We start from the raw sequence: 19,617 nt of genomic DNA, 5'->3' as shown, positions 1-19,617 counted from the left end.
TGAATGCAAATCAATTTCCCATTATACTTTTTCACCAATATCCCTGATCTGACATTACTTTATATGTTGTTTTTGCACTGTTTCAAAATGTTTGAGTTTGACCTTGCTTCTTTGTTAACTATCAAATGCTTAAACCAAGGTGTAAAACATAATGCCTATCATACAGATGCATGGATTGTATGACACTGGTGGCAGTTTGATTCATCTAAAAATTGCAACCCGGGCATATGGCTGTACTCTTGATACAGACAGTGTGTGGGCTGGTAAATGCAACAAAAAAAAGATCTTTAAGTACAGCACTGGGTCATAAGAGAGAACATATACACCTAACATTGAAAAAAGATCATCCCCCTCCATGCAGAGGATTATGTTTTCATCTGGGATTACACATGGTAATATTAAGATCGGTGCTCTGGCTGGGGTCTTAATGGTAATGGGTTAATACTCAGGTCTTAACTCTATTTAAAAGCCCTCCACCAAGCCATATCTAACACACATTTGGACTACCATCAATCAGGATCATCATTTCCACTGCATAAACAAGTGTTCCATTAAAGATGTATTGACAGTATTCTCAATATAGAAAATAATTTGGCGAAGAATCTGTATTGTTTCACAATTTGACAAGTTTTCATCTGGGGACCCTTTCGAGTACTTTGTCATGATGGCAGCTGCTGAAGTGGACTTAAAATCAGAAGCTACCAACACTGTGCCGGTAAGACATAACAGTCTTCTCTTTCCTGGTCAGCACCTTGTTTGGATTCCTTATGTTTGATGCTTTTATATATGTAACATAAGTGATTACATCTTTATGTTTTTGGTTCAGAATTGTTTATAACTCTACAAAATGACCTGAAGAACCAAATATTTAAAGTTTGAAAGTGAATTTGATTGTTGTCACAATTATTTGTCACAGCTTGATGACAATATCTCCCTGTATTTGAATATGTGTTACTGTACTTTATGTGTTTTCATTTCATATTGATTTTCAACCTCAACATGTGCTTCAGGACTTTTCTCATGATATGGATTAAAGATTAAAGATTGTTTGTTAGCGATAAATATTTTGTGTTAAGATGATTGAACTGATTGGTGTAACTGGTTCACTGCAGAGATTAACATTGTCAAAAGGTTGCGACAGTAATAATAAACATTTGCTTTTACCCTGGCTGATGTTCACAGGAAGCCCCAGAGCAGGAGCAGATACTCAACATAATGAGTTACTCACAGCGCGGACGAATGGAAGAACAGCGTTGTGCCTTAGGTCCTGTTACAATTTGGCAAATCAAAGCTACAACTACAGGTCAGTTCATCAGATTCCGTCTGACTTGTATCTGTCCTTTTGTAGATTGATTGTTGATTGTCTGATCCTTGCTTTTAACAGGCTTAAACACTGAGAAGCAAAACCTTGATGACCTGCAGGCGCCATTGCCAGGGTTTAACAACCAGGTACTGGCTAGACTAATGCTTCTAAACAGCCCAGTGCTTGTACATGCTCAGTTGGTTTGATGAATAAATAGCGGCAGTCTTTTCCTAATGTAACCTTTTTTTCCAGGGACTTGGAGGTCATAACCATCATGGCTCTACACCTCAGATCTCTGTGATAGAGAGTACCCCAGATAGAAACAGGAAGCTTCTGCTTGCACCAGTCAACCAATTACAGGTTCCCTCTCAGCAAGACCTCTCAAATTCAATCCAGGTATGATATGTCATTCTGGTTGTTCAAATTATTTAATCTTTTACTTACTCTATTGACTAAATGCCATTAAATTGTGTTAATAATCCTCATTTGGTCTACTCAATGCCACATGTTTTTTTTCTAATAGACAGAGTCCTCTGAAGAAGAACAGAAGTTTATAAATATGATCAGCCATGGCCAGCGTGGACGCATGGACGACCAGCGCTGTTCCTTGAATCCTAGCAGGAGTGCTCCCTGCACGCCCAAACACACAGACAAAAAGCCTGCAAGTACATCAAAAACAGGTGAGAGTAAAAACTTGAGGTAAATTGCAGCATGTGTTGCAATTGCCACTTAGCATTTTTCCTGATCTAGGTTTAGACTAGTTGTAATTTAATTATATTATATAATAATATAATAATGAATATAATATAATATATTCATAAATCAATTATCTATTTACCATCCCAGGCCCAGATTCTGATTTGTTCTTCAACCTCTTGGCCAACACCCAGAGCCGTCGGCTCGATGACCAGCGAGTGTCGCTCCCATCGTTACCAGGATTACAAAATGATAAAGCCACATCTAATGCTGGAGGAGATTCAAGCTACTTGTGTTACATGGTCTCTAAAGTTCAGGTTAGTTTCTTTAATTTTTCAGATTAAGAAATATTTGATACAGACATAGTAATTGATTGATTTGTGTATCAGTAGACTGCGGTGACAACAGCTCTGACTTTAAAAGAATGTGGAAAAAAAGATTCTACCAAAAGTTTGAAAAGCAAGTTATTTATGGACAACTGTTTAACTGTTCACAATATTTGTCTGTTTTTTTAAATGAAAATGTCCTTTTTCAAAATTGAATACAGCATGTGTTTCTTACAGAAAAGAGGTGATGTGTAATGTGTAACTTTATAAAGATTTAAGCATTTAATCACATTTTTACATGGGATGATAGCTCTTGGTGGCACTTTGAATTCCCTTGTTTATGAAATGTGCTATATAAATATCCTTGACTTGATAGTTCACTAAAAGTAATGTGGTAATATTTTTTTAAAGAACCATTCATCCTAAAAAAAGAGGAAAACTGCTCATTGCATTTTCAGGGTTCACGAATGGATGACCAAAGATGCTCTCTACCTCAAATAACAAAAAAGGACATGAATACATCTGCTTTAGGCCCTCCACGTTCAGCCTCCTTCAGCCCCAGCTCAGAAATAGAACGACCAAAGAATAAAGACACAACATCTCCAAAACAGGTAATAATCAAGCTATTTGTATGTCTCTCTAAAATTACGATAAGATTTCAACACATGCCCTAAACATCCACTGTAAACTTTTTCCCTTTCTAGAGCCTAAATCCAGCTGAGCAGGAAGGTTTTTTTAATCTAATGAGTCATTCACAACGTGGTCGAATGGATGAGCAGCGATGTGTCCTAAATGTCAGTCCCCAGTCCAAGCCCAAACAGAAGTCCAGTGAGAGCACTGTGCCCAAAGGTAAGAATAAAAACTTGTTTGTCCTTCTTATTTTTCCAGATTTATTTCATTAATGCTAATATGTAATAATTGCTTACATATTTGATCCCAAAAATTATGTCCTTTTTCACCTTTTCAGGTCCTGATTCTGACAAGTTTTTCAGCATTTTGGCCAACTCTCAGGGCCGACGGTTTGATGACCAGCGAGCAGTTCTTCCTTCCTTGCCAGGAATAAAGAATGGAGGTCCCACTCCAAAATCTACAGCTGCAGAGAAGGACGCAAACCAGTTGTGTTACATGGTCTCCAAAGTCCAGGTTGGCCCCATCATTGACAGTTCTTTTGACATCCTCCACACATTTTTTAAGAGATATAAGAAGTAGAAAAAAATTCAAGAACGTGCCTTTGTCTAACATTATAACCATAAATCCTATCCCACAGGGCTCAAGAATGGATGAACAGCGATGTTCTGCCCCTCAAATCCTGCAGAATCTGGGTACCCCTTCAACTCAACGTAAAGATAATCCCATTTCACTCTTGTCTGATAAACCTCCCCAGAGGTCTTCCTCCTTTAACACTACCAAAACTGACCAGCAAGTTCAGGTGAGAGTTCATGTTGCTGTTCATTATAGAAAGCATATGGACAGCTGTGGCTCAGTTGGTAGCGTCGTCATCTCTCAACCGAAAGGTCGAGGGTTCGATCCCCCCGCTGGGCAACATGTCTGATGTGTCCTTGGGCAAGACACTTAACCCCGAATTGCTCCCGCTGCTAAGGTGGTGGTGTATGAATGGGATTAGTTACTTCTGATGGATGATACTACATAGCGATCACTACCATCAGTGTGTGAATGTGTAGGTGTGACATGCAGTGTAAAAGAGCTTTGAGTAGTCATCATTTAAGACATTAAAATGACATAATGAGGCCCATCTTCAGCAGTCTTTCGAGAAACACTGGTTGTTTAAATTCACCCCGATTATTTTCAGGGGCAGCCTCTGTTGGCTTAAGTTGTTTGTGTGTCTTCATATTGCATTTCTTTCTCAATTATTCAAGGAGGCTTCTCCAGCTGAGCAGGATAAATTCTTTAAGATGATGAATCATGCACAAAGGGGACGTATGGATGAGCAGCGTTGCTCTTTACAACCAAGCAGAAGTACTCCTGTCACACCCACACACAATGGAAGTGCTTTGAATAATGTGCCCACAGGTTAGAGTAACACACATGGCACAGAAGGTCAACTATGTGTTTTCTGTCTGTGAATCATCACAGTCATAACTCTTGACTCTCCATAACAGGTGCAGAAGATACATTCTTCAAGATCATTGCCTCCAGCCAGGGACGACGTCTAGACGATCAGCGTGTTGCCCTCCCTACCCAGCCAGGGATAGGAGGAAACTCTAAAGGAAAAGAAAATGGTAGAAATAAAAAGTCTGAAATCCCAGTAAGTTGTCAAAATTCACATTTTTGCAATTCAAACATAAATACTATTTTCAAATGTTGCTAAACTTAGGTCCCTGATACCTCAATGTCATCCCCTCAAGAAATACTTAGTATGAAGGATGTGCCTGTCAGTGACAAAGCTCATTGTTGTGCCAGCCATGCTGTCATTTAAGGGCTATCTATAACATATCTATGTCATACTTGTACTCTAGGTATAGATGATTAGATGAGCTAAATAGTTTTTTGAGCTCCTTAATAGCTGTTATTCTGATATGGATATTAAACAAAATTGTGAAGAAGAAGAAAAGTATGTTGATGTGCTTTTGCTTCAATAAAGGAATCTCAGCCACAATGGACGATCATACGTGACAGGTCACCTGCCTTTTGTTTCCATTTTTCTTCTGTAAGGCTCTACCACACATCACTGTGGCTGAAAGTACACCAACAACATCAAGGAAAGCCTGTTCCACTCAACTCAACATGGCTTATGCAGAGTCGGGCTCCCCTAGAGCCATTCCTAAATCTGCTTCATATACCCCTGAGACAGAATATCAGATGCTAAATTCATCAGCACAGGTAACTTGTTTAAATATACCAGTGGTCTAACTTCATCAGGAGAGTGACTGCTGTGTAAAAATAATATTAAATATGCAGATGACATACAAAGTAACCTTACCATAATGCATTTCCCAATTGTAATTTTAAGATCTATTAATTAATTTCACAGGTTACCGTGAAGGTGTCCATGAGCTTCACACCACAGCAGGTAAACTATGCCACAGTTTCTTCTCCTTTAAAGATGCCTAGCTAACTCTGTGCTTTTTTTACTCTTATCTATCAAAGGGGCAGAGGAAAATAATTCAACCATGTACATTCCCTGAAGTCTTCCTCACTCTGGGAGCCCCAGGAGATAACCTTGTGATCCCTCTGAGCCCGGAACCTGGCAGACGCCTGTCCTTAAACTTAAACCTTGTACCAAAAGACGATGTTTGGTCCAGGCCATGCTCTCCAAGCCATGCAAGTCCAAGAAAAGCCTGCTCAAGACCATCATCTCCAAATCCAGGATCAAATAAAGGGGATCCTAAAAAGGGGAAGGAAAAGGCACATAATGGAAAGGGAAAGGGGGGTGGCAAAAAAAGATAGCAATGGTGGAATTGTGAGGTAATCTATTGAGGACAGCAACAAGAAGGATATGTGAGGTATGTGACCTGGAAATAATTGATATATAAGAGTAAGGTCTATACCTGCACTTTTTGTTAAGTGTCTTGAGATTACATTTATTATGTATTGGCGCTATACACATAAAGATTGATCGGGTTGGCTTGATAGTATATTCTATTGAAATTGTAGTTGTAATTTTTAAATGCCTGTGCTCACTGATCTCTCACTAACTAAACTAATCTTTAACTTTTGTTTAGAAAAATACTCTGTATCGATTTGTACATTGTATGTTGTTTTGAGCTTGTGGTGTCTAAGAACATATGGCTTTGCTTTTTCAAATCTGTCAAAATCAATCAAAAATGTTACATGTTAAATCAAAGGATGAAAACTATGATAAACTTTGACAAAGCTAACAAAGTTAACCAAACCTGATTGCCAATTCATGTTTACTCTTCACAAGTTAAACACAATGGAAAATGTAGACTGGAGCATACTTCTAATGTTTTCATCGGATGAATACAATAAATTTGTGTTGTGTCTTAACAGCACATGATGAAAATGTGCAGACCTGCTGTCCTTAACTAAAATCAACAATTACATTAGCCAGAATTTGGTTTGGTTATCATACACGCTGTGTAAAGTAACAAACGAACACCTGATAAATGTAAATAATTTATTGAAGATTTACAGAAGTGGCTCATATTGTATGAACTCTGTTGAAATTCTTCAGCTGGTGTTGTGTTTCATTCTGCAGAGTCAGTTCCCTTAAAGACAGAGAGTACTTTAGTTTAGTACTTTTAGGCAGTGGAATAAATACATTTCAGCATGTATCAATGAAAAAAGCAATTAAACATTTTAAGGAATTACAAATCTAGAAGTTTAGCTTCTTACTTGATGAGTAATACATGACACTATCAAAGACAATGAAAAAGTTACCTTTCCAACATCACGGCTCTTGACTCTCAGCTTGTTGACCTGGGTCTCAGCGATGTCAGCACGCTCCTGAGCTTCCTCCAGCTCATGCTGAACCTTTCTCAGCCTGGACATGTGAGTGTTGGCCTGCTCCTCCTGGGAGGGTTTACAGTTTTATCAGTTAAGTTGTGTAGGGTTTTATTGTGACTGCTTCAAAGGAATGATTTGTGACATTATTGTAGTTCACTTACAGCCTCCTCAGCCTGTCTCTTGTAAGCCTTGACTTTAAGCTGCAGCTTGTCCACCAGATCCTGAAGCCTGGTCACATTCTTCTTGTCCTCCTCCGTCTGTTATAATAAAAATGGTCACTTAGGCAGTACTGAAGAAGAAAAAAGCAGCAGCAGGAAAAGTATCTGAATTATTTAAAATTTCCAGTTCAACAGTTTAAAACTACAGTGACAAGAACACTCCTTAATGGAAAATATTAAATCACAGAAAGTGCATCCGTATATGCTTATAAGCATAGGCACAATCTTAATATAGCTAGATATTGGTAGAAGATAATATAAATGGATAAACTTAAATGGAAAAACTTCAGATACTTTACATAAGTTACAATTACCTTTACTTTTGCTTATGTACAAATATGATATGATAAACTTAACTGTTACTTAAAGTTTAAAAAAATAATAATAATTACCTGGTAGGTCAGCTCCTTCACTCTCCTCTCATATTTGCGAACTCCTTTAACAGCATCAGCTCCACGCCTCTGCTCAGCTTCAACCTCAGCCTCCAGCTCACGCACCTGTGATGAGCACATTTATTATCAGAGTTTTGTAGAAGGACTTAACTGCAGTTAAATAAGCTTTTGAATATTTGAATAAACTTGTGCATACCCTGGACTCCAGTTTCTGGAGCTGCTTCTTGCCACCCTTCATGGCGAGGTTCTCAGCCTCATCCAGTCGGTGCTGCAGGTCCTTGACTGTGACCTCCAGGTTCTTCTTCATCCTCTCCAGGTGAGCACTAGTGTCCTGCTCCTTCTTCAGCTCCTCAGCCATCATGGCGGCCTGAAATAAAGAATCTCTTACTAATAGTGTACTTGTCTTTTATCCATTAGCATGATGAGGTAAGTTAGAGAGATATGCTCACATCAGTGATAGCCTTCTTGGCTTTGTCCTCAGCATTTCTTGCCTCCTGGATTGAATCATCCACCTCACCCTGAACCTGGACAAAGTCAGCCTCCAGCTTCTTCTTGGTGTTCAGAAGACTAGTGTTCTAAATGATAAAGAAAAACAAAGTTTAAGATTGCGTAGTGTATTTTAAACAATATGTTTTGTTGAATAAAAAGAAAAAATACCTGAGAGTGAAGCAGTCCGACTCGCTCACTGGCATCAACCAGCTCCTGCTCAGCCACTTTGCGTCCTCTCTCAGTCTGCTCCAGAGCAACTCTCAGCTCCTCAATCTCAGCCAGCATGAGGCCATTTCTGCGTTCCACCATGGCAACCTGTTCCTTCATGTCTTCCTGACCTCTGATAGCATCATCAAGGTGCAGTTGGGCATCCTGACAACATTAGAAAAAAAAATTAACAATCTACATGTAGAAGGTTTTTATTTGTTTTGACCAAGTAAGTATAAAACTCACCTTGAGCTGTCCCTGGACATTCCTCAGTTGTTTTTGGGACTCAGCAGCCTGCCTGTTGGCATGGCTCAACTGAATCTCCATCTCATTCAGGTCTCCCTCCATCTTCTTCTTGATTCTCAGGGCGTCATTTCTGCTCCTGACCTCAGAATCGAGGTTGCTCTGCATGGAGTCAATCACCCTCTGACTGTTCCTCTTGATCTGCTCCATCTCCTCATCTTTCTCTGCCAGCTTCCTGTCAACCTCACCTTTGACTTGGTTGAGCTCAAGTTGAACACGGAGAATCTTTGACTCTTCATGCTCCAGTGTACCCTATAAGAAAAGTCGAGTAAGGATGTCGTGAAATTTAAATGACTTCGTTTTTTTTTTACCTTAATATACAACTTTGTTAACAACTTTTATGTTCATATTTGCATTAAAAACATACTTAATAGAAAGCAAAATACCTCAGCTTCCTCAAGGGCAGTCTGAATTTCAACCTTCTCACTTTCGACAGCCTTCTTGGCTTTTTCCAACTCATGGATGCTTTTTCCAGTCTCCCCAATCTGTTCAGTAAGATCTGAGATCTCCTCTACAGATTAAATACAAGAAAGATCCACATGGTTAGATTATTTTTATGTTCATGATTATTGTTGTGAATATTGTTAATTTAAAAGCAGTTGACATACGCTGCAGGTTCTTGTTCTCTCTCTTCATGGTCTCCAGTTGATCCAGCGACTCCTCATAAGAGTTCTTCATCTTGAAGAGTTCAGTGCTCATTGAGCGAGCCTCCTTCTGAGCTCCTTCCAGCTCTGCCTGGCTCTCCTCATATTTCTGTTTCCATTCTGCCAGGACCTACAATAACACAGATGAATTAAAAATCTTACTTTTCTGTTTTTGCAACTTGCCCTGCATTGAGTTGGGTTGGTTTTCTACTGTAATTACCTTATCAAAGTTCCTCTGCTTCTTGTCTAGATTGGCAGCAAGAGCATTAGCTCTCTCCACATCAATCATGAGGTCCTCCACCTCACCCTGCAGTCTCTGCTTGGTCTTCTCCAGAGAGGCACACTTGGAGTTTACAGCCTCAATGGTTTCTTCTGCATCCTGCAGACGCTGGGCAAGCTTTTTCCTGAGTAGAAAGAACTTTTGTATTTGATTCTGCAAAATCATGATAAAATGTTATGATAATAAATTAAAAGTGTCTCCATGTATGAACAAATAAAAAAATGGATAGATTGACTAACTTTGCCTCCTCCAGCTCCTCAGTGCGCTGGATAGCATCAGTCTCATATTTGGACCTCCACTGAGCCACCTCACTGTTGGCCTTGGACATTCCTCGCTGCAGCTCAGTCTTGGCCTCCTGCTCCTCCTCAAACTGCTCTCTGAGCAGATCACAGTCATGGCGAGCGGACTGAACAGCATGGGCCAGCGCGTTCTTTGCCTGTGAAGCACACAGTCCATGTCAAACTGACATTTTACATACTGATGTAAATACATAAAAATTTAAAATTTAAAAAGATTTTTTAAAAATTGGATATTGGAAAAAGTCATTTTGTTTTCATACCTTAATTGAGAAAAGTAATTTGAATTGAAATGTTTGTTGTCAAGTGTATCTTCTTAAGTTTGCAATAAGGGAATTTGGTCAGTGTTGTAGCTTCTAGATATCTTAATAACCGCTCAATATGAGTTCCTGTACCTTCACTTCCTCCTCAATGTGTCTCTTTAGTTCCTCAATCTGCTGAGTGTAAGCCTGTTTTCCTCTGGTGAGCTGGGAAATAAGAGCGTCCTTCTCCTCAAGCTGGCGACTTGACTCACCTGAAGAGAGTAACGAGTAATAATTTTAAAAAGGTGTCTTAGATACCCGAAAAAATTTTGACTTAAATGATGGCCAACACATAAGGGACCTATTAAGATATAGAAATGTTATATTTCTTTAAAAACTTCAACATAAAATACACAACAGGTAATACATTTACAATAAATGACATTAAATGTACAAGATTTAGATTGAGATAAAGATAATTTAAAAAAGGAACATGTGATCTAAATAACTTTGCAGTCACAATAGGGTATCAATGTAAACATTCATGATTTTTGACCAGGAGAAAAACTGATGTGAAAATAATACTAGACATTTCATATTATTGGTAACACACCATTCTCTGTTTGCAGTCTTGCCCTCTGTGCGCTCAAATCATTTAGCTGGCGAACGTTCTCATCATTTTTGGACTTGATTTCACTTAATTGGTCCTCGAGTGTTCGGCACATTTTCTCCAGATTAGACTGAAATCAAGATGTAAATAAAATTACTTTAATGCAGTGAATATCATACTTACAAACTAGAACTTCTGTAATTATTCTCCATTCTTGCAAATTTGTAAACATACCTTAGCTTTAGCAACAACCTCCATGTTGCTGGAGAGATCATCAATCTCCATCTTGAATTCACTCTTCTCCTTCTCCAGCTTCTGCTTCACACGCTGGAGGTTGTCGATCTGCTCTCCCAGCTCTGCAACACTGTCAGCCTGCTTCTTGCGGAGAGCTGCAGAAGTAGCTTCATGCTGCAGGGTGGACTCTTCAAGATCACGACGCATCTTCTGGAACTCAGCCTCACGTTTCTTGTTCATCTCAATCTGAGCAGCTGTTGCTCCACCAGCTTCCTCAAGCCTCTCACTGATCTCCTCAAGCTCCCTGGAGAGGTCAGCTCTCTGCTTCTCCACCTTAGCCCGAGCAGCCCTCTCAGCCTCAATCTCTTCCTCCAGCTCCTCAATACGAGCCTAGATATAATGGTAAAGATGACTTATTGACTGGAAGAAATTCCTCATAATTCCCAGAGTCTATTATGTAAATCAAATGTGTACCTGGAGCTCCTTGATCTTCTTCTGAAGCTGAGCACCAAGCGACTGTTCATCCTCAATCTTGCTGAGAAGCTGGCTGATCTCAAAGTCTTTCCTTGAAGTTTAAAACAACAAGAATTGATACATTGCTGTTTTATAGTTACATTTGCATGTGAAAGTGTCATCAAATGTCATCAATAACTTTTCATCTCACTTACTTCTTGATTTTCTCATCAGATTGCTGCTTGTCATTCTCCAGATCCATTATGGATTCCTGGGCAAGTTTCAGATCTCCCTCAAGCTTCCTCTTTGCTCTCTCAAGGTCCATGCGGAGCTTCTTCTCTTGCTCCAGGGATCCTTCGAGCTGTCAGATGAGAGTTACATTTTAATTTATTTGAAGAATTTTACTAGACAGAGAACAATATCAAGAATCATCATAAGAAGTAATAATGACAAAACAGTTAGTTCCTTACATCGTCCACTTGCTGTTCCAGCTTGGTCTTAGCCTTGGTCAGACTGTTGACTTTGTCTTCCTCTGCCTGGAGATCATCCAGAGTTTGCTGGTGGCTCTCTTGGAGGGCTTTCTTCTCCTTCGTTAGCTTGGCAATCGACTCATCTTGAGATGCCATCTCCTCTGTCAAGTTTTTCACCTTAAAGTTGTAATTTAAACACATTTCACATGTTAGTTAGCAACAATATATCCGACAACATATTTGAATGTTGTTTATGTACAGCTAGTAAACCGGGTAAACCTTGTTTTCTGTGGCATGTTTCTCTTTCTCCACTTTAGCCAGGGTTAGCTCCAAATCATCAATGTCTTTCTTCAGTTCAGAGCATTCATCCTCCAGTTTCCTCTTCTTGGCAGTCAGCTCAGCATTCATTTCCTCTTCATCCTCCAGTCTTTCAGTCGTCTCTTTGAGTTTGGCTTCGAGTTGGATCTTGCTCTTAATGAGCCCCTCACATCTTTCCTCAGCATCTGACAGGTTCTCACCTTCCTAGAGTTTGAACATAAAATATGAATTTGGATCAAAAATATCGCCAAACTTAACTGTGAGTTTCTATGTAAAGAAAAACTTTATTACACTGAAGAAGATGTACATGTGTAAAAACAGTTTTCCCCCAGAAAATAGAAGATGATGCTCCTTTTGCTTTTTCATTCAACTCACAGACGCCACTTGAAGTTGCAGGTCATTCTTTTCCTGAAGGAGGGAAACCATCTTCTCCTCCAGTTCCTTCTTCTTGGCCAGGGCAGTAGCCAGGTCTGACTGCATCTTGCCATAATTCTCTTTCATCTGCTGTAGCTCCTTCTCAGTCTCAGCACTCTTAAGGAGAGGCTTGATCTTAAAGTAAAGATGCATCCATGGCCAGTTCTTCACATTCATGAAGGATCGCATGTTGTACTGGATTGTGAAGATTGCATCTCTGATAAAATACACATCATCAATTGTAAAAATGAACACGTACTTAAACAACCTCCTAGAATTTAAGAGACAATGAAGTATACTGAATGAGAATCCTACCTCCTTTGCATCATCTTAACAAACTCTACCCTCATGATATATCCTCGGGCGAGAGCCTGAGTCATGGTCACCAGCTCAGCCAGTTTGTCATCTCTCATCTCCTCCAGGGTACCCAGCAGACCAGCTTTGAAGAACACCTGTGTTGTTTCATTAAAAAAACTTCAGCAAACACATATCCAAAACAACCACCACAAACTTAATGTTGTCCCTTAAAATGAACCTTTGTGTGTCCAAACTTGTACTGAGTGTGGTCCACATCAATGGAGCCCAGCAGCTTCTCTGAAGCTTTCTTGTTGTCAATGAACTGTCCCTCAGGGATGACACTGGCATTCAATACTTTGTATCTACAAGACAAATGTACATTGTCACTTGTATTAACCTCACTCCTTCACCCCATATTTTACATTGGATAACTTGGATACTGAAGATTTACCTCTGCTTAAAGTCAGCATAGAGGATTCTGCTGGGGAAGCCCTTTCTGCAGATTCTGATGCCTTCCAGCACACCGTTACATCTCAGCTGGTGAATGACCAGGAAGTTCGTCATAAGACCTGTACATTGAACAATTAGTCAGAGAAAAACATCAGAAGAAGCTATTTTTTTAGGGAAAAAATAGACTGAAGTAAAAACACTTAAATGCCAAACCTGGAGTCTTTGTTTCATTTGGAATCAAGCAGCGCACAAAATGAGGATGAGTGCTCCTTAAGTTGGTCATCAGCTTGCCTAAGTTCTCCTTGGGGGTCAAATTGTATTTTTTTAAACAAAGGTTAGCATCAAACATGACAAATCTATTTATTAGATCTTAATAAAAAAAAAAATCATAAACATACCCTAAAAAGAGCAGACACAGTTTGGAAGGAACCACCCTTCTTCTTTCCACCGCCCTTCTTGCCACCGCCACCAGCGGCATCTGTTTTAAATTACCATAGTGATAGTAAATTATTAATTATTTATTCCTTAATTCAGGCTCATTTCTAAAGAAAACCCCAAAATGTACTCAAATTAATAACTTAATTGCCACACAGGAGTCAGATTATTATCATCTCACACATCAACTGAAGCATGGGTTGCATATAAAGTTAACCATCATCAATTTGTTTGATTGAGAAAATATTTGATTAAAAGTTCGAATTGGAACTAAAGACAGCAATTGAGTAATTTGTTGACCATCTTGCAGCATTTGTTGTAGAGAAAATGAACAGTGGAAACATTGAAAATACTTTTTTTCTAAAACCATAAATGTTGGTCTAAACATATGTCTCATTAAGATGAATCATACTACTAGATACTCAAGATTTCTTGAGTATCTAGTAGTATGATTAATCAGTATCAAGAGCTCACCCTCAGCTCCAGCATGGGTTGCATAAAGCATGGCCAGCAGTTTGTTTGAAGACTTCTGGTAGAGCTGAACAACTGAGTCATTCAGGGGGTCCTTGTTCTTGTCCAGCCAGCCAGTGATATTGTAATCCACTGTACCAGCATAGTGAACCAGGGAGAAGTGAGCTTCAGCCTTGCCCTTTGCGGGTTTCGGCTTCTCAAAGGCCTTGGTCTTTCCAAGATGCTGGTCATGCAGCTTGTTCTTGAAAGATGTGTCTGTAGCCTTTGGGAACATGCACTCCTCTTCAAGGATGGAGAAGATGCCCATTGGCTGAAAGTAGATGGTGTCATTACTATTAAGCGGGCACTTGGAAAAGAGGGTTTCTGTTCTACATGACAGATTTTTCTTACCTTCTCAATTAGCTCAATGCAGGCAGCCAAGTCCATACCAAAGTCAATGAACTCCCAATCAATACCTTCTTTCTTGTACTCCTCTTGCTCCAGGACAAACATGTGGTGGTTGAAAAACTGTTGCAGTTTCTCATTGGTGAAGTTGATGCAGAGTTGCTCCAAGCTGTTGTACTGAATTGAATTTGGAAATATCATCAGTCCCATGGTAAAACCATTTCCTACATGGATTGAATTTATTAATTGATTGATTGATTGAGATTGATGTGATGCAACTGTTAGTTCTTCAAAGTACTCACATCAAAGATCTCAAAACCAGCAATATCCAAGACTCCAATGAAGAACTGTCTTGGCTGCCTTGTGTCCAGCATCTCATTGATACGGATGACCATCCACAAGAACATTTTCTCATAGACAGACTTGCAGAGAGCGCTGACAGCATTGTTCACCTAATAACAAGGATATTTGATAGATACTTTCCAAGAATATTGTCATTTCAAAATGCTTGTGTCTCTATCTTTATATACAAAATAATAAGCTTTTAGTTTTTTTTTTTTTACCTGTGGTACGGTTTGACCTTTGGTCACCATCTCATTTCCGACCTTGACTCTTGGGTAGCACAAAGCTTTCAGCATGTCAGCTGAGTTCAGGCCCATAAGGTAGGCGATTTTGTCAGCCTCTGATTGTAGGAAAAAAAAAAAATTCAGAAAGAAATTCAAAGGATCTCATAAAACAATATAAACACAATAAAGTAAGTATGTTAACTATTAGTTTACTTACTCAATTTTAAACACTGCTAAAAGTGAAACCTAAACCTTAAAATGTTTGTTGGCAGAAACAGGCAGCTTGTTTGCCACTTATTCCCTGTACTATTTTTCCTTTGTCTTAAGGTTATAATTAAGGCTTGTTGCTGCATTTAGTCATCTGTTGGATCATTATATTTAAGGCATTTTCCTTTACAAGTGAATAATTTATCGTCTTGACTGATGCACCTTCAATTTTTGGCAAGAGGAAATGTTGTCTTTACTGCTTTATAAGCGATCTCATGTTGCTTTGAATATTCATACATCATGCTGATTGCAAGACCATTTTGTAGCAGAGAGATGCTAATGTGCATTCACCAACTAATACTTCTACTATTTGGGAGTGTGGTTTAGTTTTGATTACAACCTTAATGTGCAAGTTCATGTCAAAGGTATGAAGTGAGCTGCTTTTTTTACATCATAATATGCTCTGTGTAATATGATGTAAAATTACACTTCTTATACAAGTACCTTCAGTGCCATCAGGTTCACCCTGCTCCTCACGCTGCTTCTGCTTGAATTTCATGTTGCCATGATGCATCACAGCACCAGTCAGCTTGTAGATGCCCATTTTCTCTTCAGCAGTGAAGCCCAAAATGTCAATGGCTGTCTGAAATGTAAATTAAGAACATGTATTGGTATAGGAAGGATTTAACCAGTATATTATTTGTTTAACTAAATTGTATTCTTACATCTGTTGCAATGAACTCCTCCACATCATTGATGCTTTTGACTGTGATTTCACCTTGACTGATCATATGGTAGTCATAGGGGTTGGTTGTGATTAAAAGGGCCTCTATCAGAGAAAATGTGTATGTTGAAAAATAAAACTCTTATTTTTTCAAATACTTTTTTTTCATTGTGTAGTGTCATACCCAGGAGTTCAGGCTTGTGGCCAGTCATCAGCTGATAAAAGATATGGTAGCTCCTCTCAGCAGACAACTGGAAGGTGACACGAGACTTCTCCAGCAGATCTTTGAGTAAAGGAAAGATATTAAAACATTTATTTGTATAATACTAAGAGTTTTCAATGTCACCAACCATGTAAGGAAAATTAATTTAACTTACAAGTTTCAATATCTGCTGAGGCCAGCTTGCCGCTAGTGGCAAAGTGGATTCTGATGAATTTACCCTAATTATTTACCAGAAAAGTAAGTTTCAGTCTTGATAACAAAGCATACTAAAATTACATAAAGGTCCTTAATATGGATACATACAAAGCGAGAGGAGTTGTCGTTCCTCACAGTCTTGGCATTACCATAGGCCTCTAGTAAAGGGTTAGCTGCAATGATTTGATCCTCCAGCGAACCCTACATACCGGTAGAAAAAATTATTAGGTTGTATTAAGTCATTCAACAAAAATCAACAGTTCAGAACATTATTGGTAGACACAAATTTTACCTGTATTTTTCCAGCGGTCTCTTTCTTTGATCCAGGCACTGCAATTGTTGCAAAGTACTGGATGACACGTTTGGTGTTGACAGTCTTTCCTGCACCAGATTCTCCACTTGGGAATAAAAACATTGTTAAGTTGACAATAGGTCATAAAGTTCTTAAAGACAAATTTACGGATTAAATGTTTTATACTCACGTGATAAGGATAGACTGGTTCTCACGATCTACAATTTAGCATGCAAACATAACTTTAACTGTTTGTAAAGATTCTTGTTTGTCTCATCAGATCACATCAACGTTTTGGTAACTGTAAACATACCTGTGAGCATGAACTGATAGGCATTGTCAGAGATGGAGAAGATGTGAGGTGGTGCCTCAATTCTCTTCTTGCCTCTGTATGCATTAACAACTACAGAATCATACACAGGAAGCCACTTGTAGGGATTGACGACAACGCAGAACAACCCAGAGTAGGTCTGTAACACCAAAGAAAAAAATATTATTGAATTTGATGCATTTGCTTAATAGACACAATAATAACCCAGTTATATGATGTAAGATACATATTATGAGATTTTAGCTTACGTAGATCATCCATGATGCAAAACGCTCTTTGAGGTTATACAGCACAGCAGGTTCATTGAGGTGGGTCATCATGGCCATGTCCTCAATTTTGTCATACTTGGGAGGATTCATTGGATGGATGTCATCCTCTTTAACAGTGAGAGTCTGAATATGATATGCAAAAAGAGACAAAACATACAATTAAATATAATTTGAGTTTGCCAAAATGCCCCCCATTTTTTTTCTCTATTACTTATAAGTATCTATAAAGTAAAAAAAAAACAAAAACACAAGCCTCTGAAAACTTCAATCAGTTTGTCCTTCTGTCATAGTAAGAGTTTTAGTTACCTTTCCTGTCACTGTGTCAACTGTGGCTTTGCCACCCTCTCGCTTAACAAGTTTCCCCTTGAGATACATCTCTTCAGCCTCAGCCACAAAGTATGCTGTTTTGGCATCAAATGGAGCAGTTTGTGCCTCAATCCTTTCCCTCTCTGGTTTGCGGAGGTATATGGCAGCAGGGCCATAGGCCTCCATCTCTGCGTCTGTGCTCATGATGGCACCTTGAGAGACTGAAAATAAAGAGAGGTATTACAAACACATGTTTCTCTGTTTCTAAAATATATGTAAAAGTCAACATTCTATTGGTAGGCAAGTAAAGGATGTTTTGAACTTGTGTTTTCACCTGAAATTTACTTTAATTTACCTTGCTTGGTCTCAACAGAAGATGGTATAGAGTCAGGTGTGTTCTTTCAATCCTAAATAAACAATCAAACATAATCCTACAGATAAATACATTAATCTCTTGAATTTGCATATAATTTGCTATTTACTTTGCTTAACATGTTTAGACCAGGAAATTATTATAAGGTAATGGATGGATGAGATAACTTTACAGTATATGATTAATACTGTTCATTTAAGTTGTCTTGTGCTTTATTCAGCAAGGCCCAATTTGGCAACACGATCTTAAATCAAAGATGTTAAAAATTGTTTCACATCTTAAAACACATCAAACATGTATACATCATTTGCATTTTGCAAAAGCATAGTCATTCTATTACTTAAACAATACTGATAAATCAAAGTTTATGCACTCACCTGAGTTGGAAGCCCACCAGTTATTGAAAGACTCCTGAAGAGGCTTTTATAGAGGAGGGACTGTCTCCTCAGTAGGTGTGCCCTGCTCAGTATGGTCATGCATTCTTGTCATGTTGCTGCTATGACTGTGACATTGACATTTACATTGATTGATACTGTATGGCCTTGTACACACATTTGTTGCAGTAGGTATTTTTTTTGTGAGCCCAGTGATCAAAAGCATAGTGCAAGTGACTTTGTTCTAAATTGTCTGTTTAAATAAAAAGTGATTAAAGACTTTATTTTAAACCTGTTTGTAAAAATATATTGAAATTTGCAGACATATTACTCACAAGCTATTTCATTATAAAGTTACTAATGTTTGACATCCAGCAGGAGCAGGATTGATGTTATTGTTGTTCAATATAACAGAACACTATACACTATGCGCACTATAGAAATATTGCTGAGTTTCTTTAATTATTATGCGTTTTAACAGAAATATGCTGAATCAGTCTTTTTGAATGTGATTATTATTATTTATTTATTTTGTTAACCTTGATCCAGTGATCATGAATACTGTGTATTAAGCAAGGTTAAATACAATGGTATGGATTTATTTTACAATGATTCTTTTTTTCCTTGTTTGGAGAAGCCCCCAGATGTCACTGTTCTTCTTTAATGCAGGACATATGGGGTCAAACCTGTCTGTTTGGCTCTTTTTTCCTGATGTATAATGTATTGCTGGTTATTATTTTACATTTTTATTTTGAGTATATATTTTCACAGAATAAAACATCAGATATCACTCTAACATGATATTTGTTTGGAACATTATGAGCACAGGTTTTAAGTGTTTACAATTCACTAAATATACTTTCATTAACAGACAGATCTGTCAGCTACTTGTTTCAATAATAAATGTAATCTCCTTAATGATCTTTGCTGTTAGTTATAATCTCCCTGCAGTACATAATGGCAGACACAGGACGTTTTGGAGAAGCATGTAAATGTCACTGGTATACGGTTGCAGAACAAGCACACATCTCAGATGTCTGAAATAAAATTTAGGCTGAGTGCCATTCCATAAAAGCTGAAGAGGGATTACATATCGCCTTGGAAAGGAGTAGATGAACAGTTGCTATCTAGGCAAGGATAAGACCCAAAATAAGTCCTGTGCTAATAAACAAGATGTCAGAGATACCAGACCTGTAATAGTACCATATAAAACGTGTATCTAGCATAGGTGTAAGTGAAAATTAAAATGTATTATAACAGATGAAAGACATATCCCACTTAACTTCTTGAAAAACATATTTTTTTACATATTGTGGTGTATTTTAAAGTCTAGATTTTTGGATTTATTGTGTTATTGAGTTTTAAATTTAGCTAGAACCTTCTTTATTTCAAAAAGG

General features: G+C 38.3%; 2 protein-coding genes across 2 annotated transcripts; one reads left to right on the top strand and one right to left on the bottom strand.

Moving 5' to 3' along the window:
- Nucleotides 1-486: 486 nt before the first annotated feature.
- Nucleotides 487-6,314, top strand: LOC132954600 (uncharacterized). Its single transcript, XM_061027193.1, has 15 exons — nucleotides 487-715; nucleotides 1,183-1,303; nucleotides 1,385-1,449; nucleotides 1,556-1,699; nucleotides 1,827-1,983; nucleotides 2,150-2,316; nucleotides 2,784-2,936; nucleotides 3,030-3,174; nucleotides 3,293-3,468; nucleotides 3,593-3,754; nucleotides 4,203-4,356; nucleotides 4,446-4,591; nucleotides 4,999-5,166; nucleotides 5,318-5,356; nucleotides 5,434-6,314. The coding sequence occupies exons 1-15, from the start codon at nucleotides 662-664 to the stop codon at nucleotides 5,731-5,733; spliced, it is 2,151 nt and encodes a 716-aa protein (XP_060883176.1). The 5' UTR covers nucleotides 487-661; the 3' UTR covers nucleotides 5,734-6,314.
- Nucleotides 6,315-6,410: 96 nt separating this feature from the next.
- Nucleotides 6,411-17,905, bottom strand: LOC132954597 (myosin heavy chain, fast skeletal muscle-like). The gene is made up of 40 exons (XM_061027190.1): nucleotides 17,829-17,905; nucleotides 17,474-17,694; nucleotides 17,147-17,290; nucleotides 16,881-17,037; nucleotides 16,758-16,785; nucleotides 16,568-16,673; nucleotides 16,384-16,476; nucleotides 16,235-16,298; nucleotides 16,042-16,140; nucleotides 15,859-15,962; nucleotides 15,638-15,776; nucleotides 14,924-15,042; nucleotides 14,663-14,812; nucleotides 14,367-14,537; nucleotides 13,980-14,286; nucleotides 13,469-13,548; nucleotides 13,284-13,371; nucleotides 13,072-13,189; nucleotides 12,859-12,982; nucleotides 12,639-12,775; nucleotides 12,285-12,540; nucleotides 11,871-12,113; nucleotides 11,592-11,768; nucleotides 11,337-11,482; nucleotides 11,143-11,233; nucleotides 10,669-11,058; nucleotides 10,438-10,564; nucleotides 9,978-10,096; nucleotides 9,526-9,722; nucleotides 9,227-9,410; nucleotides 8,971-9,136; nucleotides 8,749-8,873; nucleotides 8,306-8,614; nucleotides 8,021-8,224; nucleotides 7,813-7,938; nucleotides 7,560-7,730; nucleotides 7,364-7,468; nucleotides 6,915-7,010; nucleotides 6,688-6,819; nucleotides 6,411-6,515 (listed from the first exon to the last, which is right to left on the bottom strand). The coding sequence occupies exons 2-40, from the start codon at nucleotides 17,675-17,677 to the stop codon at nucleotides 6,495-6,497; spliced, it is 5,817 nt and encodes a 1,938-aa protein (XP_060883173.1). The 5' UTR covers nucleotides 17,678-17,694; nucleotides 17,829-17,905; the 3' UTR covers nucleotides 6,411-6,494.
- Between the last annotated feature and the right edge of the window lie 1,712 nt (nucleotides 17,906-19,617).

Source organism: Labrus mixtus, chromosome 20, assembly GCF_963584025.1.
Source record: "Labrus mixtus chromosome 20, fLabMix1.1, whole genome shotgun sequence".
NCBI classification, from domain to species: domain Eukaryota; kingdom Metazoa; phylum Chordata; class Actinopteri; order Labriformes; family Labridae; genus Labrus; species Labrus mixtus.
This window is presented reverse-complemented; position numbering and strand designations above follow the sequence as displayed.